Genomic DNA, 23094 nt, shown 5'->3' on the forward strand with positions numbered 1-23094 from the left:
TCTCTCCGGTCCAGCGTCCAAGTTTGCAAACTCCCTTCATGCTAGGATGGCATCAGAGGCCAACAGCGAAGTAACCACAAAGGCGTTGGTACACGGTCTAGATGGACTTTATTGACTGATTGCGTAACAGTTGACCACATTTTCCGCACTATAAGGCGCATCGGATTATAAAGCGCATCTTCAATGAATGGCCTATTGAAAAACTTTTTCCATATATATGGCATTATAAGGCGCATAGAATAGAAACTACTGTAGTGGCTGGGGTTGTGTTAAGCATCCACTAGATGGAGCTGGGCTAAAGGGAATGTCGACAAAACAGTCAGATGAGTCAATCAGTCAATATTCATTACCGGTAATAGAATACGAACCAGCGTTCTGACAACTCTTTTCACTCCCAAAACAAGTTACCGGTAGTGCAGTAACAATATGGCAATAACTCAATATATTTTTCAAACGTTAATATCCATATTTACATTTATCTCCTAGCCTTAATCAGGTGTGGGACTACAGTTCTAACCACTGTTACTTCGGCAACGTTCCCTGACTACGGTAGCCGTACTTAACCAATATTGATCCACATATAAGGCGCATCGAATTATAAGGCGCCCTGTCGGCTTTTGAGAAAATTAAAGGCTTTTTATGTGCGCTTTATAGTGCGGAAAATACGGTAATACTCATTAGCCGGCTAAACATTCTTGACGCCGTGGTACCCCCAGGTACGCATTATGTCACATGTTGCAATTCTAAAATTCCGAGTAGACTAGTACATGCGACAATATGCACAATATGCAATTCTGCAGACCTAAAACATAGAAACTCTCTTTTCATAGGGATGATTGAATCCAAATTCTTCGTGACACAAGACGCATGGAGTGTTACGACCACACTGGGGGAAAAAAAATCTATAATTAGGAGAAATTTAAAGTTGTAATTTAGTGTTAGTTTGCGTGTTCCCCCCCCCCCCCCCCCCCCGATTTGGCCCTAGTACTCGTATGGCCTTTTAGTGACAATCCATCGTTATAACATGTAAATATGCTGACTCGAGCGTAACAGTGGAACAGCTTAATAGCACATCGCAACCAAATAAATATCAGTATCACTTAATGCGCTAAAATAATTATATCATTGTATTTACATTTGGGATATAGATCTCACCCTTGTCATCAGTTCCACATTTTAACATAAAATGTGCCTTAAAAAAAGAGGGGGAAAAATCTCTTCATTTAATTGTCCAGTCATCCTTAATGGATAATTCCCCCATCAGATGTAATGTGAATCGGAAGCCTTTCCTTGAGTTGTTAATGACTTTCCTCTAAGCCCGTTTGAAGTCATTGAGTGAGCTTGCTGCGCCTTCCCCTTCAAAGCATCCTGCTTTAGCGTCCGCTGAATGTCGACAAAACGTGCAGCCCAACCACAAGACGAGTGGACACGATGAGTCGACGGCACATACGCCGGGAGCGGCGGTTGTTTCGACAGGTGTTTTATGCTGTCTTTGGCGAGGCACAAAACTGAAGATGTCCCCCCTTTACCATCACAAGAATAGATTTACAGCAAATTGAATGCAATTTCCTGGAAGGCATTAGCGCATTTATGTTGCTGGATTCTCTCTTTAAGCAGCAAAGCCGTCATTATGGTGCCTCTCCCTCTGCATGGCACACTCAATATACATTATAATGGACAAAAGCTCCATCCATCCATTGTCTGAAGCGCTTATCCTAATGGGTTACTGGCCATATTCAAACCCTCAACCTCTGATATGGACGTCTCTCGGGCCCCTTTAGCTCAGGGGCAATTGCGTGGGTTGCCTGCCCCGTCGCAGCGTCTCCGGCGGCGAAGCGAGCTGTCATCGAAAAGATTTACACACGAGTATGCGCGGAACAGGAGGGGCTTTAAATGCGGTGTCATAAAACATCTAAATCATCTGGTGATGATTTGTCAAGGCTGCGCTGTTGTCATCTTCACCTCTGGTCTCCATCGTTGAAATATTTAACAAGTCGTTCGTGACTAAATTGGATAAGCAGACCTCCGCGCCTTTTTGGATCGATGTACTGGAGTGCGAGACAAGCCCATCACCGCAGAGTGTTTACACAAAGCGCCGCTTCTCTCCCAATATGGCACGGACCTTCCAGGCACTCTTAAAGCTGACACGCAACAATGTAGCACCCAATAGTGTGCTGCAGTGGAGACAAATCTGGAAAAGTATCAAAAACCCTTTTGCTCTTTAAACACTGCTTGTAGTGCATTTTGAATGCGTCCGAACCCAGGACCATTGCACAGGGAGATTCATATCATAAGTGGGAAAAAGTGATGTTCTAGTGCTGTCATGGTGGCCATATTTAAACTCAATCGAGAAATAGCCACGATTTCGCATTTGGGACGAGTCCAAACAACATCAAACAGATGGCGAGGGGAAAAAAAGAAGCTTTTGGTAGAAAAAAAAGAAGCTTGTTCGAGAGAGAGCATCGGGAGAATAGTTAATTTTTGTTAAAATTGGTCTATATGGGCACAAATTGCTGCAAGTGATCAGCTCACCCACAAGCCTAATGAAGACAAGCACACAAAATGGATGACAAATATTAATTATATTAATAAACAGATGTTGCCTAGCAACCAATGACAGCTCAGACAGAAGCTCGGTTTCATAACTATCACCTGCAATATTTGTCGTCTGTCTGATTCAATCTATTTTCATCAGAATTACCATAACAAATTAACGGGAGGGATTTTCAAGTCGATTGAGTTCCATTTGCTCGAGTCGAAGCTATTGTTCACTGAAATGAAGTTGTAACCGTTTCCACGCTAACTGAGACCCCATCACCAAGCAAAAAGAAGATTTTTTTTCTTTTTTACTGCTATATGGATTATGCTGCAATTGAGGTGATGTATTTATTTTTGTAATATATATATTTTTTAATTGACTGAGAAGACACTTTTGGCTTGTTTGTATATAAGGTTTCGTCTCAAGTTTCTTCTCATTCACTGCAATTGACGGCTATAATCGCCAAAAATTCATTTTTAGTTAGTTAGTCATTAGTTTAACATTTTTTCTACTTTTGTTAACAAGAGTATGAAAACCTAGATTTTTTTTTATTGTACATTTAGAACAGATATGAAATTTGTGATTAATCGCGAGTTAACTAGTGAAGTCATGCGATTAATTACAATTAAAAAATGTAATCGCCTCTCGCCCCTAATTTTTTATAATCTTTTTTAAAAAAAATTATGAATTTATGGCAGTGAATGAGTTAAGCTCGATTTTGGAGTACAATTGAACTGTATGTTGATTTTTTTTTGTATATACATGAATTATTTTACACGTTTCTATGTTCAGGTTTCAGGTATTCTTAAATACCTGTTGAAAGCGTAAATGTTTTTTTTCCCCTTTTAACTTGTCACTCATCTGTAAGCACATTTGTATTTACCAGTTTATAATCTACAGGCACACATTGGCACTTTTTTCAGCATCCTGAAAGACAAGCATTGATTCTCTTCACGAGGGATCCATCACGTAAAACCTCGGGCACGAGCTCGAGATAAAACCGCCAGTGGTGGAACAAATGGCAACTTTCACACTCCCGTGGTGGAGAACTGTGTGACTTCGGTCTGGGGGTCTTCCTGGATCCCCGTTCGGTCCACGCCTAGTCACGCCGGCGGCCTGCCTCTGGTGGCGGGGGCGCAGACGGACACGGGCTCCCTGGTGCTGTTGCGGCCACGGGAGAAGCTGTGCTGCTCCGTACGTGTGCGGTACGGCAGGCAGAAATCCCTGAAGCACCTCTTGAAGTTCTCATCCAGGAAGGCGTAAAGGACCGGGTTGAGGCTGCTGTTGGTGTAGCCCAGGGCGATGCACAGATGCCAGCTCGCCATCACCAGCAGGTTCTTGTGGTCGATTTTCACCATGGTCTTGACGATGATGAAGATGTGTATGGGAGTCCAGCAAATGATGAAGGCCGCCACCACCACCAGGACCATCCGGGTGATCCGCCTCAGGTTCCTGTCCTTCTCTTTGGACCCGGAGAGGAGACGGACACTCTTTAGCCGCAGGATCATCAGACCGTAGCAAACGGTGATGACGAGCACGGGCACCAGGAAGGCGAAGATGAACACGCAGATTTTGGTCACCGTGTCCCAGTACCATTCTGGTTTGGGAAATATGATTCTGCAATCCACGTTGCCTGGGGAGAAAAACGATGGCAGTTGAATGGAGGCTCATGTGGATAGGCTAATTTAAGTTTAATAACCCAGCTCAAATGTGTTCTCTTCTACGGCCTCATTACTCCCTCAATTCAACACAAGCACCTGCCACTGAAACTACTGGAAAAAGAGGCCTTTTTGTACAGCTGAGATGACAAAAGTACTCACACTCCGTTTCAATAGAAGTAAAGAGAAGTAAAGTAGAAAAAAAAACTGTTGTCAAAGTACTAATTCGACATCTGTACTTACTTGAAGTAAATACTATCAAAAATGTGTTGTCATAGCTTTGTTAGCATTAGTTATCTAGTTAGCTTTGCTAACTGAGTACGAGACGGACAATTTTCAAATAGTTGAAGCTGGTGGTTTTTAGGCTGGCACAAGATATTTATCACAATTGCTGACAACGACAAACCATTCTGTCAAATAAGTTCACAAATGAGGAAAATCTTGCTTCTCCGATTCTGTTGTTGTCGTCGATAAAAATTAACGTTGTTACTTCTTCAAAGTCAACTCTCTGCCAAGCGATATCTTTGTTTAAAGCGCAGTTCCATTTTTCACCTTTTGGGCCAAAAATGCTATAGTATCTTAATTCATTTTTGACCAAAATTCAGATTCCCAATTTGACAAGCTGGAACAAATCAAGGATTTTGTATTCAAGCCAACTCATAAAGTACAATCATGTGACACTGTTTTAATAAGACAAGTACTGAACCTTGGATAATGAATGCAATTATTTCAGAAGCTTTAATTATGTTGTCATTAAGGCCCACTCAGTCTGATTGCACTCGTGATCAGCAAAGTCTGAAATGCTTTGCTGGTCTTCAAAACAAAGTGAGTGGGGAGGATTTGGCCTGCAACGGAAGTGAGGATCGAACTCACAACCTCACCGATGGGAGACTACCACTGAGCCATGCCGCTCCAATATGAGCAATGAAGTAGTTTGTGCAGAGTCACGGTTGCATGCGCTACAGATCTCCAACAATGCGTCTGTAGCTCCTCACCTTTGTCTGTCACCCTGGTAACCGCCATGATCATAACAGGTACTGCAATAACCGAGGAGAGAATCCAGATGCAGATGTTGATGATCTTGGCCTTGGCCGGCGTGCGGAAGTCCAGGGCCTTGACGGGATGGCAGACGGCCACGTAGCGGTCCACGCTCATCATGGTGAGCGTGAAGATGCTGGTGAACATGTTGTAGTAGTCGATGGCGATGACCACTTTGCACAGAAGCTGCCCGAACGGCCACGTGCTCATGAGGTAATTGGCGCTCTGGAAGGGTAAGGTGCTGGTGGCCAGGGCGTCCGCCAGGGCCAGGTTGAAGATGTAGATGTTGGTGGCAGTCTTCATCTTGGTGTACCTAAGTAAAGGAGCGAAGCACTGTGAGCACAGTTGAGACTGGCAAAGTGGACAAGGTTTGTTATGTCTGCTCGCGGTCGGCTCCTTATTGCCATTAAAGCGTAACGAGGTTAGAAACCAAACTACTGTATGGATTTTAGCCTCATTTCCTCTCTCAGCCCAATGATGCGCAGTTTTCCGCGGGATAATAAAAGCTTTTTAGATGCAAAGCTGTGATGGTGTTACGACTGCATGAAAGCCTCTGTTCTGCCACAATGACTATAACCTCCATTAAACCGCACTTGTATAAAATGACTCCTGTGCAGAAACCCTCCAATTCTCCTCTCTCATGTGCCATTTGGAGTGTTATTCCTTCTTTTATTTTTTTGTGCTTTTGTGGTCGGCTCTCTCTTCATGACGTTTACTCCAACTGCTCCATGCATATGAGCTGCAATGTTTGACCCCCAAAAAATCAATACTATCCACAGCCAAAGGAGTGATTGATCATGGTGTGTCAGCCGTACAAATAAAAACATCGATTTGACAAAAACATCCTCATGAGGAAGGAAATTGTGCCGTGAGGAGGTTTTAGTAAAAGGCTCAGCTATAAATTGGACTGCCTCCCTCACACCTGGTGAATATATATTGCATGTGGTATGTGTTAGTCTGCCACTAATTCCAAAGTGGCACATAAGAAAGAGAAAAGCATAATTAGTACTTCTGTTATTTTCAGTTTTGTCTTTAAAATGGCTTTACAAAAGATGCGTAATATAATAATTTATAGACTAGGAATGGTAATACATAAAAAAAATTTTTTTTATTGTAGTAAAATTGTATTTATTTATTTTACTATCATTCAAGCCATGGGTACCAGTGAATGTGAATTAATCATCATAAAAATAAAAATAAATGAAAGTATAGGCTAGGATTGCTGAACTTAAAAATAATAATAATTTATCATTGTTTTTTGTCATTGGTGAAAGCACAGCATCAAAATAGTATAATAGAATAATAATTTTTGAAAGTCAAATACATGCAGCTTCCCAATCCATTAGATTATTATTATTATTATTAGTTTTATTAGTATTATTATTGCAAAACAACGTTGCACTTTCTTACCTGACCACGCCGTACATGACGAGGACGTTGCCCAAAAGTCCCACCACGCAGATGAGCGAGTAGAGGGCGGTGATGCACACGGCGATGACGACCCTTGCCGTGTCGCGACCCGCGGACAAGCTGGTACTGTTGACCGCGTTGGTCCCGTTGGTCCAGTTGGCCCCGACGCCCCTCGGCGGTCCGAGCAAGAGCGCGTCTTGGAGGGTGACGTTGAAGGGAGGTAACGACTCGTACATGTCACCCGGAGGGAAAGTGGGGAACTCCATCGCAAAAACAACAACAAAGGAAATGTATATATATATTTTTTCTTTTTTCAAGCAAAGAGATTTTTTCTTTTTTTCTTTTTGGTACACGGTGCGAACGGTGGACTACTGAGACTGAGAGTAAAATTGTCACTGCGCGTGTTACTCTCTCCTCCGGCTCTCCCTTTCTTGCTCTCTCTCCCTCTCTCATCCTTCGCTCTCCCCTCCCTCCCTCCCTCCCTCACGATTCTTTCTAGAAAGCATATGATGATCACATGTCATGTATAATATGTCTTAGAAGCATTGGAACGATACCATTTCTATAACTATTTATATTTTTGTGTCAACATCTCAAAAATGATTTAGAGAAATTAAATATAGAAGGTGAGTCAGTAAAAGTTCCAGGACCGGTGTGACAAAAGCTATATTTCAACCCCAAAATAATAATAATAATAATATGAATACATTTAATTTGTAATGCACTTTACATTACAAAATACTGTGTGTTTTCCCTCCAGCCAGATGATCTTTCAGATCCAGCGGCATTTGATTTGTTCAATGCGCGAGAAGAGGCGATTAGACTCTAGGAAGTGGAAAACTTTGAGTTTGCATTTTGTATTTGAAATACAGTATATTGTTTGTGACAACAGTTCTGGAACTTTTCCGACTCACCGAATACGGTACGGAAGCATTTACAACATTTGTTAAGAAGCTCAAAATGGAGCTCAGGTGCATCCCGTTACCACTGATCATCCTCATTTTTAGTAAAAAAAACACGACCACCTGCAGTTTCAGTGATAAAATTATGCGGTCTGATGAGACAAAGATTGAACGCTATGGCATGGATACCAGATTTGCTTGGCGGAAACCACTGAGACAGCATATTATCTGACCAATACTATCCCAAGTGAAGCGTGGTGGCAGCGGCAGCGTCATTTGAGGGAAAGATGCAGCAATGAACTGGATGAACACCTGCTCTTGAGCACTCTTGACCTCAGACTGTTCATCTTTCAGCGGGACACTCAGCCAAGATATTGAAGGGGAGCGGGGGCTGTGGGTCGGCGGGGTGCCTGGCGGGCCTGCCGTGCCCCGACCTGCTGCGTTGGGCTGGGGGCGCGGGCTGTGTTGGGGTGGGGGGGGGGGGGGGTTCTCCTGGCTCCTGGTTTTGCTCTCTGGCCGGTGGGGGCCCGGGTGTTGTGCCTTGGCGCTGCCGTGGCCTGGGGGGTTGTGCTTGCTCTGTCCTGGCCGGGGTCGACAGCTCCCTTCTTTGGTGGAGGTTTTCATGCATACCAGATCCACCACACCAGCATCTATCGAAATTCAAACACAATCTGCTGACAATCGGTGGAGGCCGATGTCTGTTTATCTCACTCTGCTTCATCTATCCTTCCTTCCTTTCCTCAGTCTCTCTTTTTGGTCTCTTGAGGTCTCCCTAATTTGTTGGAATTTAGATGTTTCTGGGGTTGGTGGAAGATTCTAGTTGGTAACCCGGTGGGTAGTAGGTGATGTATGGTCGGTGCTGGATTTCACTTTCCTTTCTTTTCTTTGATCCTTCCTCGGGTCTCCTGACAACCTCACGACTCTAGCTGGATTCTGAAATATTGAACGGTATGGGATTTTTAATAGGTTTTAGGTGAATTAATGAGTACACACTCACACGCACGCACACATGCACACACACATGCACACACACATGCACATACTCACGCACATACAAAATAATAAAAGAGTGAGAGAGCAATGATGATGACATGTCTAATCGGTAAAATTATCGAATGAACAATACTGAGCCCCCCCCCCCAAAAAAAGATGATTTTTGTAGTTTTTGCTTGATTTTCAGCGAAAAAACATTTACTTGACTAAAGTACCGGTGAATGAAAATAGTTCTTTCATTGCATCTATACAATAGTGTACTGTGTGTTATAACATTGGGTTAGATTAGCCTGCTATTGTATTTTTACAAGGTCGTTATCATATCCACATTCAAATATATTACTTTTATATTTCCTCAAATACTAGCTAGGGGCTTTTTATTTATATTTGTTGCATACTTAACTGCTGACGGGTGCGGCATATATCTCAGTGTGCATGCTTCTATTTCCACAAACACATTTTTCGAATAATATTAAACATCGTTCCTGCTATATTACAAATCACATTGGCTTTAAAAACAAAACTCAAACGACTATTATGGTGAACTTCATTCAGACTTTACCATGGCAACCACAGTCTCCTATTCTTATTGTCCCTTTGTACAGTCAAAAATATAGTACAGTACTCAGTTGTTGTTTTTTTACACTACATTGAATGGAATTCATCATTATGTTGTTACGCAGAATCAAAAATAGTACAGCCAAGATTGGGCTTGGGCAAGAAATCGGACCTAGCACTTTTGGCTTTGGCCAGCCCCTCATAAATAGCGGAACTGACTCGTAAACTTAAAAAAAAAAAGAAAAGTTGAAAATAATATTATATTAGAATAATATTTGGAACGTCATGGAAAAACCAACAAAAATTGTGCAACAATTGAAGCATGTGGGACGATCCCACAAATTGACATATGCTTGCTGTTCCATCTTATTTCATTGGGTTCGTGTTTTTATTTTTTTATAATAATATCAAAAAGGCCCATAATCATGCGTAATGCCAACCAAGATGACTAAAAAGAAAGACCTGGAGTTGGCTTCAGGCATGCTTATAACCAAATAAATAGCAGTCGAATTATTTAGGGGAAAAAGAAGAAGAAGAAAACAAACCTTGTAACTTTAAAAAATGGCATAATGATAATTAATCATTACGTACGTGCATCAAATAACCATCGTGGAAGGCAAACAAATAAATAAATACTCTACATGTTTGTTCCTTATGGGTGTTCCAGTTTTAAGTATATGAATCATCAACATTCTAAAAATCCAAAATGTTGCTTCTATTGTTAACGCCAGCGCTTTTGTCTGCTTTTAGTTCAATTGATCATTTATTTGTTTATTTAACTATTTTTTTAATATGTACTTCCTGATATAGCAGCCCAGGCTTCTGGTTAAAAGGTGCACTACATGCATTTGTATCAAGCGGAAAAAAGAAAAAAGAAAACTATATCAAATCATTTGCTTACTTTCATAATGTTTAAATTGCAAAGCTTTGACTGTTTTTTTTTTTTTTACTTATTTGACCATGCAGCCAATTCACTGCTGATAAAAGGTCAAAGGCCTCTGCGTCAATCTCATTTGTCAAACGTATGTAAATGAAACACGACCCAATAACGCTTAGTTCCATTTCATACTTGTTTGCACTGAACAGTTCATATCAAACATTTGTGAGTCCGTTCAATTGAGTCCGCAAATTCCTCAATGTAGTTCCCGCTCAATTCTGCATTTCTTTATTGAGCCATTCCTCTTCCTGCTGCCTTTAAAAGCCGGGGTGGGGTGGAAGGGGGGCGGGGGGGGCGCCTTTGCATGGCCAGAGGCCTGCGTTAGCCGAGCCATTAGTGCACGCAGTCACCTCCATGAAATTACCTGACCAACCCACAGGAGTAATGAAATTACCTGCCACGAGCCCGGCTGATGAAATATTTAACAAGGTTTTCAAAGCCAATAACGGAGCAGCAGTCATCATGGCGGATTCAGATTTGAAGTTTGTGAATGATGGCGTTGTTTCTTCTCCGGTCTACCTTGTGCTTGTTTGTGAGTTATCGGCTTGGCGTCAAATACCTTTTTTTGTGCATGCACAAAGAAAACAGAGGCTCTTAATGGCCCATATTAGTCAATATTTAATCAATGCTACAGCTGTTCAGCCACAAACACTGGCTTGTGTTTTGTAATTGATCAACTCATTCAACAGCAACATTTATCATCTCCAGGCGATCAACAATTTTTTATTTTAGGTTTAAAATTACAACAGCATGCAATACTTTGCGATTTAATGCACTTTCAATCATTGTTTATGCGAGTGGAAGAAAAATCAAATCGCAAATGTACGGTACGTGTAGTACTGTCGCTCCATGACGTGACCTTTTGTAAGAACACACAGAAGCAGACGAATGGGCCAACGTACACAACAGGAAGCAGAAATATCTCTTTTGGTGGTTGTCCAGCTAAAGATAGAACCTTTGTGTCGTCATACAATGAAGAAACACAATTGAGCAATTTGGTCTCTTTTTGGGAGTTAAATCAACCATCAACACAACGAAGCTGGGATAGATACATGAACAAAGACACATTTGGAAACAAATATTCGTTTTTTTATTTTTTAATCCACGTCACATGCATACTCCGACTTAACATGCGACTCCCATGTGTGACGCGCGTGGGCCGATCGGCCATGGATGATGCAGCGGGTCAGCAAAAAAACGGGAGAGCAACAAAAGGATGGGCAGTCCACGGATTCAGGTTCGGCGCCACCACGCGTTATAATAATCGTAGGGCTCCACGGCATAAAAAAAAAAAAAAAAACGAAGAAAGAAGTGCTACACGTGCACACAAAAACAAAGAAGTTAACAGTTACTAAGGACCAAGGTTATTTTAGTTAATGGAAACTAACAAAATAACTAAAACTATCATTGAAAAACGAAATGGTTTGAAATTGTTAAATCGTTAAAATGAAAAACTAAAATTGCTTTAATAAAATGAAAACTGAGACGACATTTTACATTTACAAAACGAAAACTAACTAAAATTGTGCCTTCTTTGGTAATTAATTTAATGCATGAGCCTTTGGGGTTGATTTGAATTTTATTCATTTCGATATTAACCGGAATAGGGATGTTTGAAAGTTTGTCGTAATAAAAAAAGAAAAAGAAAAAAAAGGAGAGCAATGATGACATGTCGAATCGGTAAAATTACCGAATGAACAATACTGAGCTCTCAAAAGAAAAATAAATAAATAAAGAAAAATAAAAGAAAAGTGCTATTTGTGTTAAAAATAAAAAAAAATTAAAAATTAAAGTTTGTCGCACAGAAGTGACATCATCTAGTAGCAGCCAATAGAAAAACACCTTCAGATGACATCACTCCTAGGCGACCATTTTGTGTGACATTCGGTTCGCCTGTTTTTTCATTTAACTCAGCCCAAACACAACACGAGGTACGAAGTGTGTTGCTTTTTTCATTTGCAGTTTTTAAATCTTGCACAAAAGTAATACACAACTTTTTTTTTTTTTTTTTTAAAGAATACTGATACTAAACTAAGTCAAACTAAATTAAAACTAACAGAGCCGCCCTAAAAACTAACTAAAATAAAACTTAGTGTAATGAAAATTCTAAAACTATTAAAAACCCTGCAAAGGACACAAGCAATAAAGGTAGGGTGCGTTTTTGTCCTGCCCAAAAACGGATGCCTTGTCTTGTATAAACAAATGAGTCAATAGTATTTAGAATTGTGATTGGTTTGCTTCCTGGTTCATTTTGTTGATTCCGGCCCCCCTCGATCCCTTGTTCACACAGCCGGGCTATACTGTAGCTGCAATAATTGGCTCCGGACCCTCCCTCGCGTCCTCAGTTTCTTTTTGTTCGCATCACAGTCGCCGCCCTTTTCAGGTTCTGTTTAGTTATTCCTGATGTATTCTTCCAGCAGTTCAATTCTAAGTATGAGCTTGCCAGCTTTTTTCTTTCATGCCATTTCTTTAGCGAGAATAATGGCTTTGCTATGATTACGTTTGCAGCAAAGAGGCAAAAAAAATGGTTGATTGGAGACGTAAACACCCAAGAAGCGACAGTCAGTGCCTTTGCTTTTTATCGCACGCTAAACAAGGACGAAGGCAGCCAGTGGGGGCGGGCGGGCGAGCGGGTCAGCGGGTTTATCAAACAGACACTTCCCTTCACGTGTCTCGTTGAATTCAGCCTTTAACATCTCCGTCGCGCTTGGCGCTACATTACGGGCTTGGCGGTTCAACCCACACGCCGACACTCAACCTCAACCGCGATAGTCCAAATGGGCCAGCTCGCATGAAACAAGCTACGCTGCGGCTCAGAAGCGAGCGAGCTTTCATTTCCGATACCGGGTGGGGAGTGCGCACTTCTAACCGGGGTTATATTTCTTTTTCGTCCTCAAATGAAAGCAGCCCCGATAAAAGCTTTGCGATTCAAGTTAGCCACTTTGCTTCCTGTTGACCCTTTTAAACACATTTACTTGCTTTTTTTCCAATATGGAGAAATAAGAATGGTTGTTACAGTAGGCTAAGCATAGAACATGCTGCTGTTAGTTGTGTTATGGCTGCGGTGGTTTGTGTGCTGGGCCTCCCCTTGGGGAAAATCCCTCTTGATTAATCCTTACAGGCAGTAAGATTACACACATCACTCCTCAGCCCAAAGGAAACATTGGGACGCAATAGCAGCAGTAGGTAGGAAATACACAAAGCAAACTCTTTAAATAGGTCACGCGTTGTTGTTTTTTCGACATAAGAAGTCAAGTACAATAATATGCTCCAGTCGATTCCTATCAAAATCCTCCCATTTATATCCATACCTGTGGGCGGCCATTTTGCCACTTGCTTTTGACTCCAAATGACATCGGAGTTGCTCAGGTCTCAGGCAATGGCCAATCATGGCTCAGCTTGCAAAGGTCACATGACCAAACTCAGAAAACAGGCGAGCCGTGCTGTAACTGTGATGTCATTTTCAGTCGACAGCAAGTGGCAAAATGGCCGCCCCCCTGGGATGGATTAAAACCAGGTGGATTTTACTGCTTAATTCATATCCCACAAACGTGATATTAATCAGAATGAACATATTGTAAAAAATAAATAAAAAAATCACTTGACTTCCTCTTTGTTAGCTTTTTCTTATAATATAGTCAAACTAGTGACAAACATGTTTGCACTTATAGACTATACGCCACGGAGGAGGCGGGACTTCCGACTTTCCATCAACTTTGTTTCCGTGCGAGTGTTGGAACGCGGCCAGCAGTGGCCGGAAACGGCGCTGATGTGTAAAACCCGGAAGTCGGAAGTCCCTGGCGTCCACCCCTATTACTACAATCCATTCAAATTATTACTTGAATTATTTGTAATTAATTTCTGCTCTCGATCCTCTCAAAGTGGCCGCCACTGGCACAATTAATCACAATCGTACTGAAAACTCTTTAATGTCATCCTCGTTCATCTGTAAATGCTACTGAACGCAGCAACGGTGGTCGGTTTCATTTTATAATGTGGGCGTGATTAGTTATTTATATCGTGATATTACAGGTTAATGTTGTTTGTTTACAGTACAATAAACACATCAGTACACGTTTACACTCTTGCGCTCTCTCAATAAATTACATGTGTAGAAATGTGTTTGTATTATTCATTTGTTTAAAGACTTTAAAAATGAAGTGCCATAAATGTTATAAAAACATACGAGGGTGACCTGGAATGTAAACGTAAGAAAAATAGCACCTCTCACTCAACGTGTATAGTAAGTGTAAGTATAATTCTATCATTCTTTTTTTTTTTTGTCGGAACCATGAGTTAAATTGCCTTAAGAATCCAGATGTTCAATGCCGGTAATGATATTTATCTATATATTTTTTTCTTCTCACAGTTATAGGGTAACGGAGGGTCTGAAAATGAAAATGAGTTCAACGGTAATATTGTGCGTCCAGTTAATGAAGGCTTTAACAAATGAATCCTCATAAATGTGAACCACTTGGAAGTCACCCAGCAATGTTTGCCGACTGGACGTTCCACCGTATTTTCATCCAGTCTTAATTGATCTTGAATAATGCAATAGCTTGCTCTCCCTCGGCTCGAATGCTTGACATATTTCATTTGAAAGTTTGCGCTGTTACTGTTAATGGAATGTGTTTTCTGTCTGTCATCCACCGCTTGCGCCTGGCATGAGCTTTCAAATGGTCTGCTGTGTGCGTCAGACTTTGGAAAAGGTCAAAGAAAAGCAAAGCGTAACTTGACATTTTCTCCTGCCAGTATCTGACCCCGCGAGAGGAAGTTTTTTTTCTTACTGTTCTCATGCATCTTTGTTCGTTGACGAATGGTCTGTTCAACCTTTCGGTGTGATGTATGTGTCATCATTCTTTAACGCGAAGGCGGGCTATTAATTACGGTAGAGCATGACTGTGACTGTGCGGTTGCGTTTAACCTGAGTGAAATATTATGTCGCGATTGGCATGTGAGTGTTGATCCTTTACCAATTCTCTCCTGATTGGCACCAAATGTGCTAAACTGGTGGGGTCTCTCCAGGATGCCCTGTCAAGTTTATCCTTAACTCATTCAAACCCAAAAAACGTATTAATATGTTTATTTTAATACCTTGTTGTTTACTCCCTTATTTATACGTTTTTTTTTTTTTTTTTATGAGCATAAAGAAGGCGTTGATGCAGTTACAAAAACGGCCAGCAGGTGGTAGCAGAGCATAAGAGATCAGCCAGGGTCATGTTGCAACAAGCTTTTTCATAACTATATTCTAATGCTATTTTTTATTTTTTACATTTTTTTATGAGCATAAAGAAGGCTTTGATGCAGTTACAAAAACGGCCAGCAGGTGGCAGCAGAGTATAAGAGATCAGCCAGGGTCATGTTGCAACAAGCTCTTTCATAACTATATTCTAATGCTAATTGCTGCAAATCTGAAACAGATACATATAAAAAAATATATATTCTAATCCTTCTTTTGGTAGGTTCCATGTTTTTATAGCAATAGAACACAATATTCTGTGGGCCTTGCAATACGAGTCAAAATCCAGTAACACAACCTGGAGCGAAGAGCTTTAGTGAAAATGGCTAGGAGGGAATTAGTTAATTTATGTAAAGCCCATTACATATGGGTGGATCAAAAGCCTTAGATCATTAGGCTTAATACAGTGCGCACACTATCACTCACATGTACTGTCTGAATGGTTTATTCAGGTTGCATGTTATGCTTAGACCACAACAGTCCACCTCCAAATGCTGTTTAATGAAAGAGATCAAAACTGCACTGCTGTGACATGAAAAACGATTTATTGGCAATACGGCCACGCAGCAATCCCCTTTGGCTCGACTACTTGTATCATTTATTCATGTTCCTCATGAATGCAAGTCGTATTGTTATGCCTGATCAATATTGGTAGTAGACAGAATGGGGGCGGGTTGGAGGATCAAAAAGTTGTCACGCAGACAAAAACAACAGCTTCCTTCTCGTTTCCAGCTCAAAACCTGATTCACTTTGGAAGTCGAGATTGTGTTAAAGTGAACGCGTGTGCAGTGGTGTGTGGGCGGCTGGATGTGCGCGGGAGTGGACCGTGTCAACAAGGCAGAGCCATTAATTGCAATTGCAGTGTCAGGAGCTCACTGAGATAAACACCAACACAGGCTTTCAAATACCGTGTTGCTCACTTTACCGTTTTTATGAAAAGGGAGAAAAAAACCTCTTGTAAGTGCGTGGGGTTGGGAACCCCCCCCCCCCCCCTGCAGTACAATTTGACTGAAAAGTCACAGGCTCCTGCTGCTTACTGTGGTTGTGCTGCGCAAACAAAGTGGACCATGCTGTGTCCGGCACACAAGATCAGCAGGCAAAGAAAGGGAAAAAGAACCCTAAAGAAGCGGGCTCAAAATAAAAAATATTTAATATGTGATGGTGATTTTCAGATTCGGTATCAATCTTTATGACACTACACCGCAGTGCGTGAATGGCTATGTACACATTTGCATCATGTTTTTAAGGATTCAAATCACACCCAACGTGCTGTTTTTAGTGTCTTGACAATATGAAGAACATTTTGTATTAAATATGGGATAGAGATTCGCTTGCGCAAACTTTTCTCATGGTGCAGTTTTGCAGTAGTTTCTTGTGTGTCTGCCTCATTTCCTGTTAGCTCCCTTTGGTGCCGTTTACATGAGAACACACGTTTTTTGGAGCATAAAAGCTGCTCTCGAAAGGGACAATTTTGAATCATCTAAATGCTTAAAGTTCATCTGTTAAAACATTTGAGATAAGAATAACAAGTATAAAAGTAGAAATAATAATAATACGTCGACGGCATCTCGCGCCATCCATCCTCTTCCGCTTCTGGGGTCTGGTCATGGGGGAAGCAGCTTAAGCAGGGAAGGAAAGACTTCCTTCGCCCAGACCACTTCATCCAGATCTTCTCGGGGGATCCTGAGGTGTTCTCGGACCAGCTCAGAGACATCGTCTCTCCAGAGAACCCTGGGTTTTCACTGGGGCCTTCGGTCATTCAGCTGAGCCAGGAACACCTCATTAAGGGGCAGCGCCGGACTGGGACTCATTTATTGATTTCAAAATGGATCCACGGGTCGGAAATGATTCATTGGCGGCGGCCGCTCAAGTGGGAAAATTCAGGTCGCTACAAGTTTGTCACTCAAAAAGCACTATATTTGCAAATTTTGAAATGAACCCACGGTCCAAAAATAAATAGCGCCCTCTGGCGGCCCACAGGGAATGGTCCCGTCCCTCCACAGGGCCCAGGCCGGGCCTACTAGGGAGGCATCCTTTGGATATGGAGGTCTTTATCCTCATGTCAACCACTTCACATTCTGCTAAGAACCACTCCGGCAAGAGCTAAAGATCTCGGCGTGATGATGATGATGATGCAGAAAAACAGAGTCGTAATTCTGAGGCCACCAAACCCGACCCCTGCAACACCTTGGTGTTGCTTAGAAATTCTGTCCATAAATGTTATGACCAGAATCAGTGGCAAAAGATGGCCTTGGAAGGATTCTAACCCTCCTGACCCAAACTCTGACGGGCTCGACACACGGGAGGCAACAAACGACAGCGAAATACGTACCTCGTCGCCTCCCAGGTCTCAACACACGGGACGCGATTATTATTATTATTATTATTATTATTATTATTATTATTATTATTATTATTATTATTACTTTCTGGTATTGTGTCGCGGGCCTGTGCACGTGCACGGAATTTTCACTCGCACGAATGCCGCGTGTCGCCGAGGGGGAGGGGAGATGGCAATTTTCGCCCTTGTCGCAACCGCTTCCATAGGAAATGAATTGAGAGCGAGCGACGTCGCCTGCTGTGTTGCAGAGCCCTTGACACTTGTTCAGGTATTGAACGGCCAGTATCAGGGGGTCCATGCTGAGGGGCTGAATCGTTCTCCAACTCCCAATTATCCTTGATAAAGTTTGACTGAATAGCTCGTACACACGTCAGTGAGGTATTCAATTAACTCATTCACTGCCATTGACGGCTACAGACGTCAAAAATTCATTTAAACTATTTCTATTAGTTTAACATTTTTTTTCCACTTTTGCTAACAAGAGTATGAAAACCTAGAATTTTTTTTTTATTGTAAATTTAGAACAGATATAAAATATATGATTAATTAGAATTTTTCACTTCAATAATTAATCACAATTTGTTTTCTAGGTTTTCATAAAAAATGAAATGAAATAAATGTTAAACTAATAGAAATAGCTCACATGAATTTTTGACGTCTATAGTCGTCAATGGCAGTGAATGAGTTAACAATATGTATATTAGTGCGGCTGTAGAACTGCAGTGCATCATACTGAGTGGTGCCTCTAACGTTTGAAAGATTGCATGAGGCTAAACGAGGCAGCTAAAATCATATAAACAACTCTCATTGTGAGTTTTGAACGAGTGTTCCAAGCCATTGATCAATAACGATCAGGCACGCTGACAACTCAGCAGCACCGGGCAATCACTTACAGCAAATTAGAACCTTGTAATTTGGGGGACGATGCTGCAGCACTTCTGTGTACACTTCTTTTATTTGACCATAAACATCAGCTCGATGTATTTCATAGAACTCCACACACAAACTTAAACACCTCGTGAAATAAAAAATAAAAAACGTTAATCGCGTTAATTAGAACATTCTTTTGTGACAGTTGAATGGGTTATGAAAAAAATCAATTAGTCACACGCATAGTTCATCACCCAAACAACATGGCAGCGCCATTGATTTCAAAGTCACTGATGCTTTCCAAGGTAAAAAACAAAACAAAACACACACACACATTGCAGTGCTCATCATTTTTAAACAGGCGGTGTCCCGCAGGCATCAATGCCGTGACTGGCAGATCTTTATTTACTGTAGCGGCCAAATGGCAGACTAACAGTGTCGCTCTCAAGATGTTGTTTTCATCCTTTTTTTGTTCCTTTCTCAGCAGTGTTCAGCATTAACGGGCACAGGTTCAGCAGCCTCAACTGACAATTAGTCACGCAAGAGTGATTTGCGTCTGGGCCCGGGACTTGATTAGCTTCTGTGATTTTACGCCTGACTGAAGGAAGCCAGCAAAAATGTCACGAGAGAGCCGTTACGACATAAAAAGAAAATATGTGCAGAGATCAAAGTCAGTCACCGAATACGATTTTTAAATGCTTTGTGATTGTTGCTGAAGGTGAGCAAGAGAAGGTTTTTTCAGTCGGGGGACGTATTTTTGATGAAACTTGTGTTTTTATTCCAAATTGCCTCAACAAAGTGTGTTAGGGTAATAATAATGTGGGAAGAAAATGAGAATACTTGAAAGTTTCGTAAATAAAACATACTTAAAGGGGAAGTCAACCCCCCCCCCCCCCAAATTTTTGACAATATGATCTATGCAGCCCCACTAGTCTAAATACAGTATTTTGGTTGCGTTAGTAGAATATGAGTTAGTTCATCAATATCAGAAGGCGGCCATTTTGCGAGTGAAATGACATCACAGTTGCTCAGGTAACAACCTCGTGCTCATCTACAGAAAACAAGTGAGCTGCGATTGGCCGTTGTCTGAGCCCTGAGCAACTGTGATGTCATCTTCAGTCGACAACAAGTGGCAAAATAGCCGCCCCCTGAGATGGATAAAAATGGCTGGATTTTGCTGCATAACTCATATTCCACAAATGTAATATTAACTCTTTGACTGCCAGACGTTTTCAGAAAAGGGATGCCGCCAGTGCCAGCCGATTTAAGCATTTTGACTGATCTTTCAAGGTCCACAGAAAATGTTCTGTTTGGACTATGGAAACACACGTACTACCAAATGAAAGATTGGACTTTCATCTTTCATCAGAAAAAAAAAGTTTGTTTCTACCTTATTCCGTTCTTTAGTAATCAACAATAGAAAATGGTTAGTTTGACCCAATTTCGCCTGTTTTGGACCAAAATATGGAGAAATCAAGCTTTTAGTGAAACGATATTATTTCATGCATTCTAGTGAATTTTACACTTCTTTTTGTCCATGAATGATGCCACAAACACCTAAATAGTGCTTTACTTCTATAAAACACTACCACCAAGAATGAAAAAGTGTTTTTTGATAGCAAAATACGTTTATTTACATTCAACAGTGTAACAATTTGACAACAATTTGGCAAACTATTTACAAATGTGTGCAACTGTGGTGCTATTTACAAATATGTGGATGTTTCAACGACAGTTTTTCTTTTTGTAACACTCTCCTGCGTGCAAGGAGACGCAACAGCATTTGCACAACAGATTGCCTCTTCGCGTGCGCCACTTTCTTGCAGGCCGTTTTTTTCCGGGGAATAGCAAGTATATACTGCAGTGTGTCATCAAGTCTAATATCAGGATCATGCTACGGTTACGTTACGGTGGTGTTACGTCTCGCTTCCTCGCGTCCTTCAGTTGCTATACCGGGTGGTAGGAGATGTTCTGATCCATTTTATCCACTCCATTCATGGTGGCATCGTAGTCCAGAAACAGTGTCTTCTCCGTGATCAGACTGTACCCGCTCCTCCGATGAATATGCATTGGACTCGGGGTACTCTTCATTGTCCGATCGAATGTCCGCTTGTGCAGCTCCGCGTTTTCCGGCGTTAGCAGCGCTAGCCGGTGAGGCTTTATGACGAGAATAACGGCCGCGTCAATGCTTCCAACTCCGGCGTCAACCTCGGGAGTGACCATCATCATCATCATCAATGTGCATTGGTCGATGCTTTTCGACTACTCTCCATCGTCCGATCGAATGTCCGCTTGTGCAGAAGTACCCGGCCGGCTATTGTGCGCGTTTTCCGGCCTTAGCAGCGCTAGCCGCGCTAGCCGCGCTAGCCGCGCTTAGCCGGTGAGGCTTACTACGTGTTCATAACAGTCACGCCAAAGCTTCCAACTTTGGCGTAGAGCTCGGAGTCATCATCATCATCATCATCAATCTGCATTGGTCGATGCCAACTCTCCATCGCCCGATCGAATGTCCGATTGTGTAGAAGTACCCGGCCGGCTATTGTGCGCGTTTTCCGGCCTTAGCAGCGCTAGCCGCGCTAGCCGCGCTTAGCCGGTGAGGCTTACTACGTGTCATAGGAGTCGCGTCAAGGCTTCCAACTTTGGCGTAGAGCTCGGAGTCATCATCATCGTCGACATCAATGCGCTTTTTAGTATTGATTGATGCTTTCCGTCTTTGAAAAAAATGCTCAAGCGTGAGCTGCTTGTAACCGGTTGCTTGGTCAAGCCATTGTGGCTTGGATCAGCCATTGTCTCCTCAACACTCTAGCTCCGCCTCACGTCTTCTACTGACGCCCACGGTGGGCGGCCCATCCAACCTTGTGCAAAGAGAGTCATCGCTGCCCTCTAGGGGCCAAAACGAGTCTTTTACTATTCAGATATGCCTGATACTTTCAGCACAGCTGCCCAAGGCTTTCCTGCACCCGTTTTTGAAAAAAAAAAAAAAAAACATAGGGGACGTCTTTTAACGTCCTCGGCGCCCTTCCCTAGGTTTATGCTAAACGTTTTATAACGTTTATGGCAGTCAAAGAGTTAATCAGAATGTCATGTTTAGACATATTAGTGTCAAGAAATGTTTACGGTTGACTTCACCTTTAACTCATTTGCTCCCAAAAACATATAAAAACGCTCTATTTTAAATACTTCTAAGGTCCCAAAAACATATTTATACGTTTTTTATGCTAGAGCATACAGAATGCTTTGATGCAGCCTCTGACCCGAAGAGGTCGCTTAAAGCAATGATAGTTATTACAAAAAACGGCCAGTAGGTGGCAGCAGAGTATAAGAGATCAACCAGGGCCATGTTGCAAAAAAGCTATTTCCCCCAGTGTTTTAAACAGATATGTGAATAATGATGAAACTTAGCTATATTCTAATGCAAAATGGAAACAGATATAAATATACTTTTTTTTCCTGATGAAAGAAGAGACTCCAATCTTTCTTTTGGTAGGTTCCATGTTTTTATAGCAATAGAACACAATATTCTGTGGTCCTTGCCGAATCAGTCAAAATCCAGTAATACAGCCAGGAGCGAAGTGGGTTACTTCAATGAAAATGGCTAGGTGTGAATGAGTTAAGAATGTTTTTACTGTTTTTATCTTGCAGGTTTGTAGATGGTGAAAATTTGACTATTAAGCAAAACACATTCCAAATTTCAAGCAAATCAGTCAAAAAAATCGTGGACCTTAGTGTAGCTGTAGTGAAAATACTTTTCTCCCCTCCCCCTCCCAAGCATCTTCTATCTTATCTCAGATCTCGGGGCACTTATTATCGAGTACTTAATGTTTCTTGGACGAGTTGTGCCTGCTGTGTAATTTTTGTTGCTCCGTACCCGTGCAGGTGCCATGATAATAAAGACGCATTCATCCATTCAAAATAACAGAAGACAATATAATGTTCTGATTTCCTGGTGTGTGTGTGTTTTTTGTTTTTTTTAACGTTAACGACTAAGGTTAATTTCTCTCTCATTCAACCAGTTATTAATGTGGCTTGTTTTTCCGGGTCACTGGACATCATGCACTATATCATAGCGCAAGATGGCTGTCAAGACATATGGGAATTGAGTTGGAAGTAACAAATGAGTGTAAAGAAAGCTATTACCTGGCTATTACAAACGCAAATGTTTTTCGCAAGAGGGGGGAAAGGTGGACTATGGCTGCACACAGAAGAATATCATTTCAATTATTCCCATACTGTCAGAGATCATTCCCTGCAATGCAATAAAAGCAGATGTAATTGTGAAAATGAAAATCCTCCTTGAGCAAGTGGCATTAACATTGAGAAGTGTTTTTTTTTATAAGATACACGCATGCAGGTGTGTAGGTTCTAACAAATCAATTGAAACGATCCACTGTAGGTGCTGGCAAACAGTGAGAAAGAAGATGGAGCAGGCAGGTGAAGGAAGCGTATCGACTAAACAGGACTGTAAAAGCCTCAGAGAGTTCAAACCAACAAGGAGCCGCAGCGAGATGAAGAAAAAGACAAGTGCTTTGGAGAGGGTTCAAAACAATTGAGTTAAAGTTGAATTCAAACCGAGGATGAAGATGCGAGTTATAGCGGAGCTTGGCGAAAC

At 41.7% G+C, this 23094-nt stretch overlaps 1 protein-coding gene across 1 annotated transcript; it reads right to left on the reverse strand.

Moving 5' to 3' along the window:
* Positions 1-983: 983 nt before the first annotated feature.
* On the reverse strand, positions 984-7060 carry oprd1b (opioid receptor, delta 1b). Its single transcript, XM_086079234.1, has 3 exons — positions 6646-7060; positions 5193-5548; positions 984-4172 (listed from the first exon to the last, which is right to left on the reverse strand). Exons 1-3 carry the CDS (start codon positions 6909-6911, stop codon positions 3643-3645), a joined length of 1152 nt encoding a protein of 383 aa, XP_085935360.1. The 5' UTR covers positions 6912-7060; the 3' UTR covers positions 984-3642.
* Positions 7061-23094: the final 16034 nt, after the last annotated feature.

This window comes from Leptonotus elevatus, chromosome 6 (assembly GCF_054856555.1).
Source record: "Leptonotus elevatus isolate MCC_2025b chromosome 6, RoL_Lele_1.0, whole genome shotgun sequence".
NCBI lineage: Eukaryota > Metazoa > Chordata > Actinopteri > Syngnathiformes > Syngnathidae > Leptonotus > Leptonotus elevatus.

What these genes read in the sequence shown, in the direction of transcription:
- oprd1b (XM_086079234.1), bottom strand. Translation starts at nt 6,911, where the DNA reads ATGGAGTTCCCCACTTTCCCTCCGGGTGACATGTACGAGTCGTTACCT. An exon ending in GTCATGTACGGCGTGGTCAG is followed by an intron (nt 5,549 to 6,645) that starts GTAAGAAAGTGC and finishes TCCTTTACTTAG; the next exon opens with GTACACCAAGATGAAGACTG. An exon ending in TACCAGGGTGACAGACAAAG is followed by an intron (nt 4,173 to 5,192) that starts GTGAGGAGCTAC and finishes TTTTCTCCCCAG; the next exon opens with GCAACGTGGATTGCAGAATC.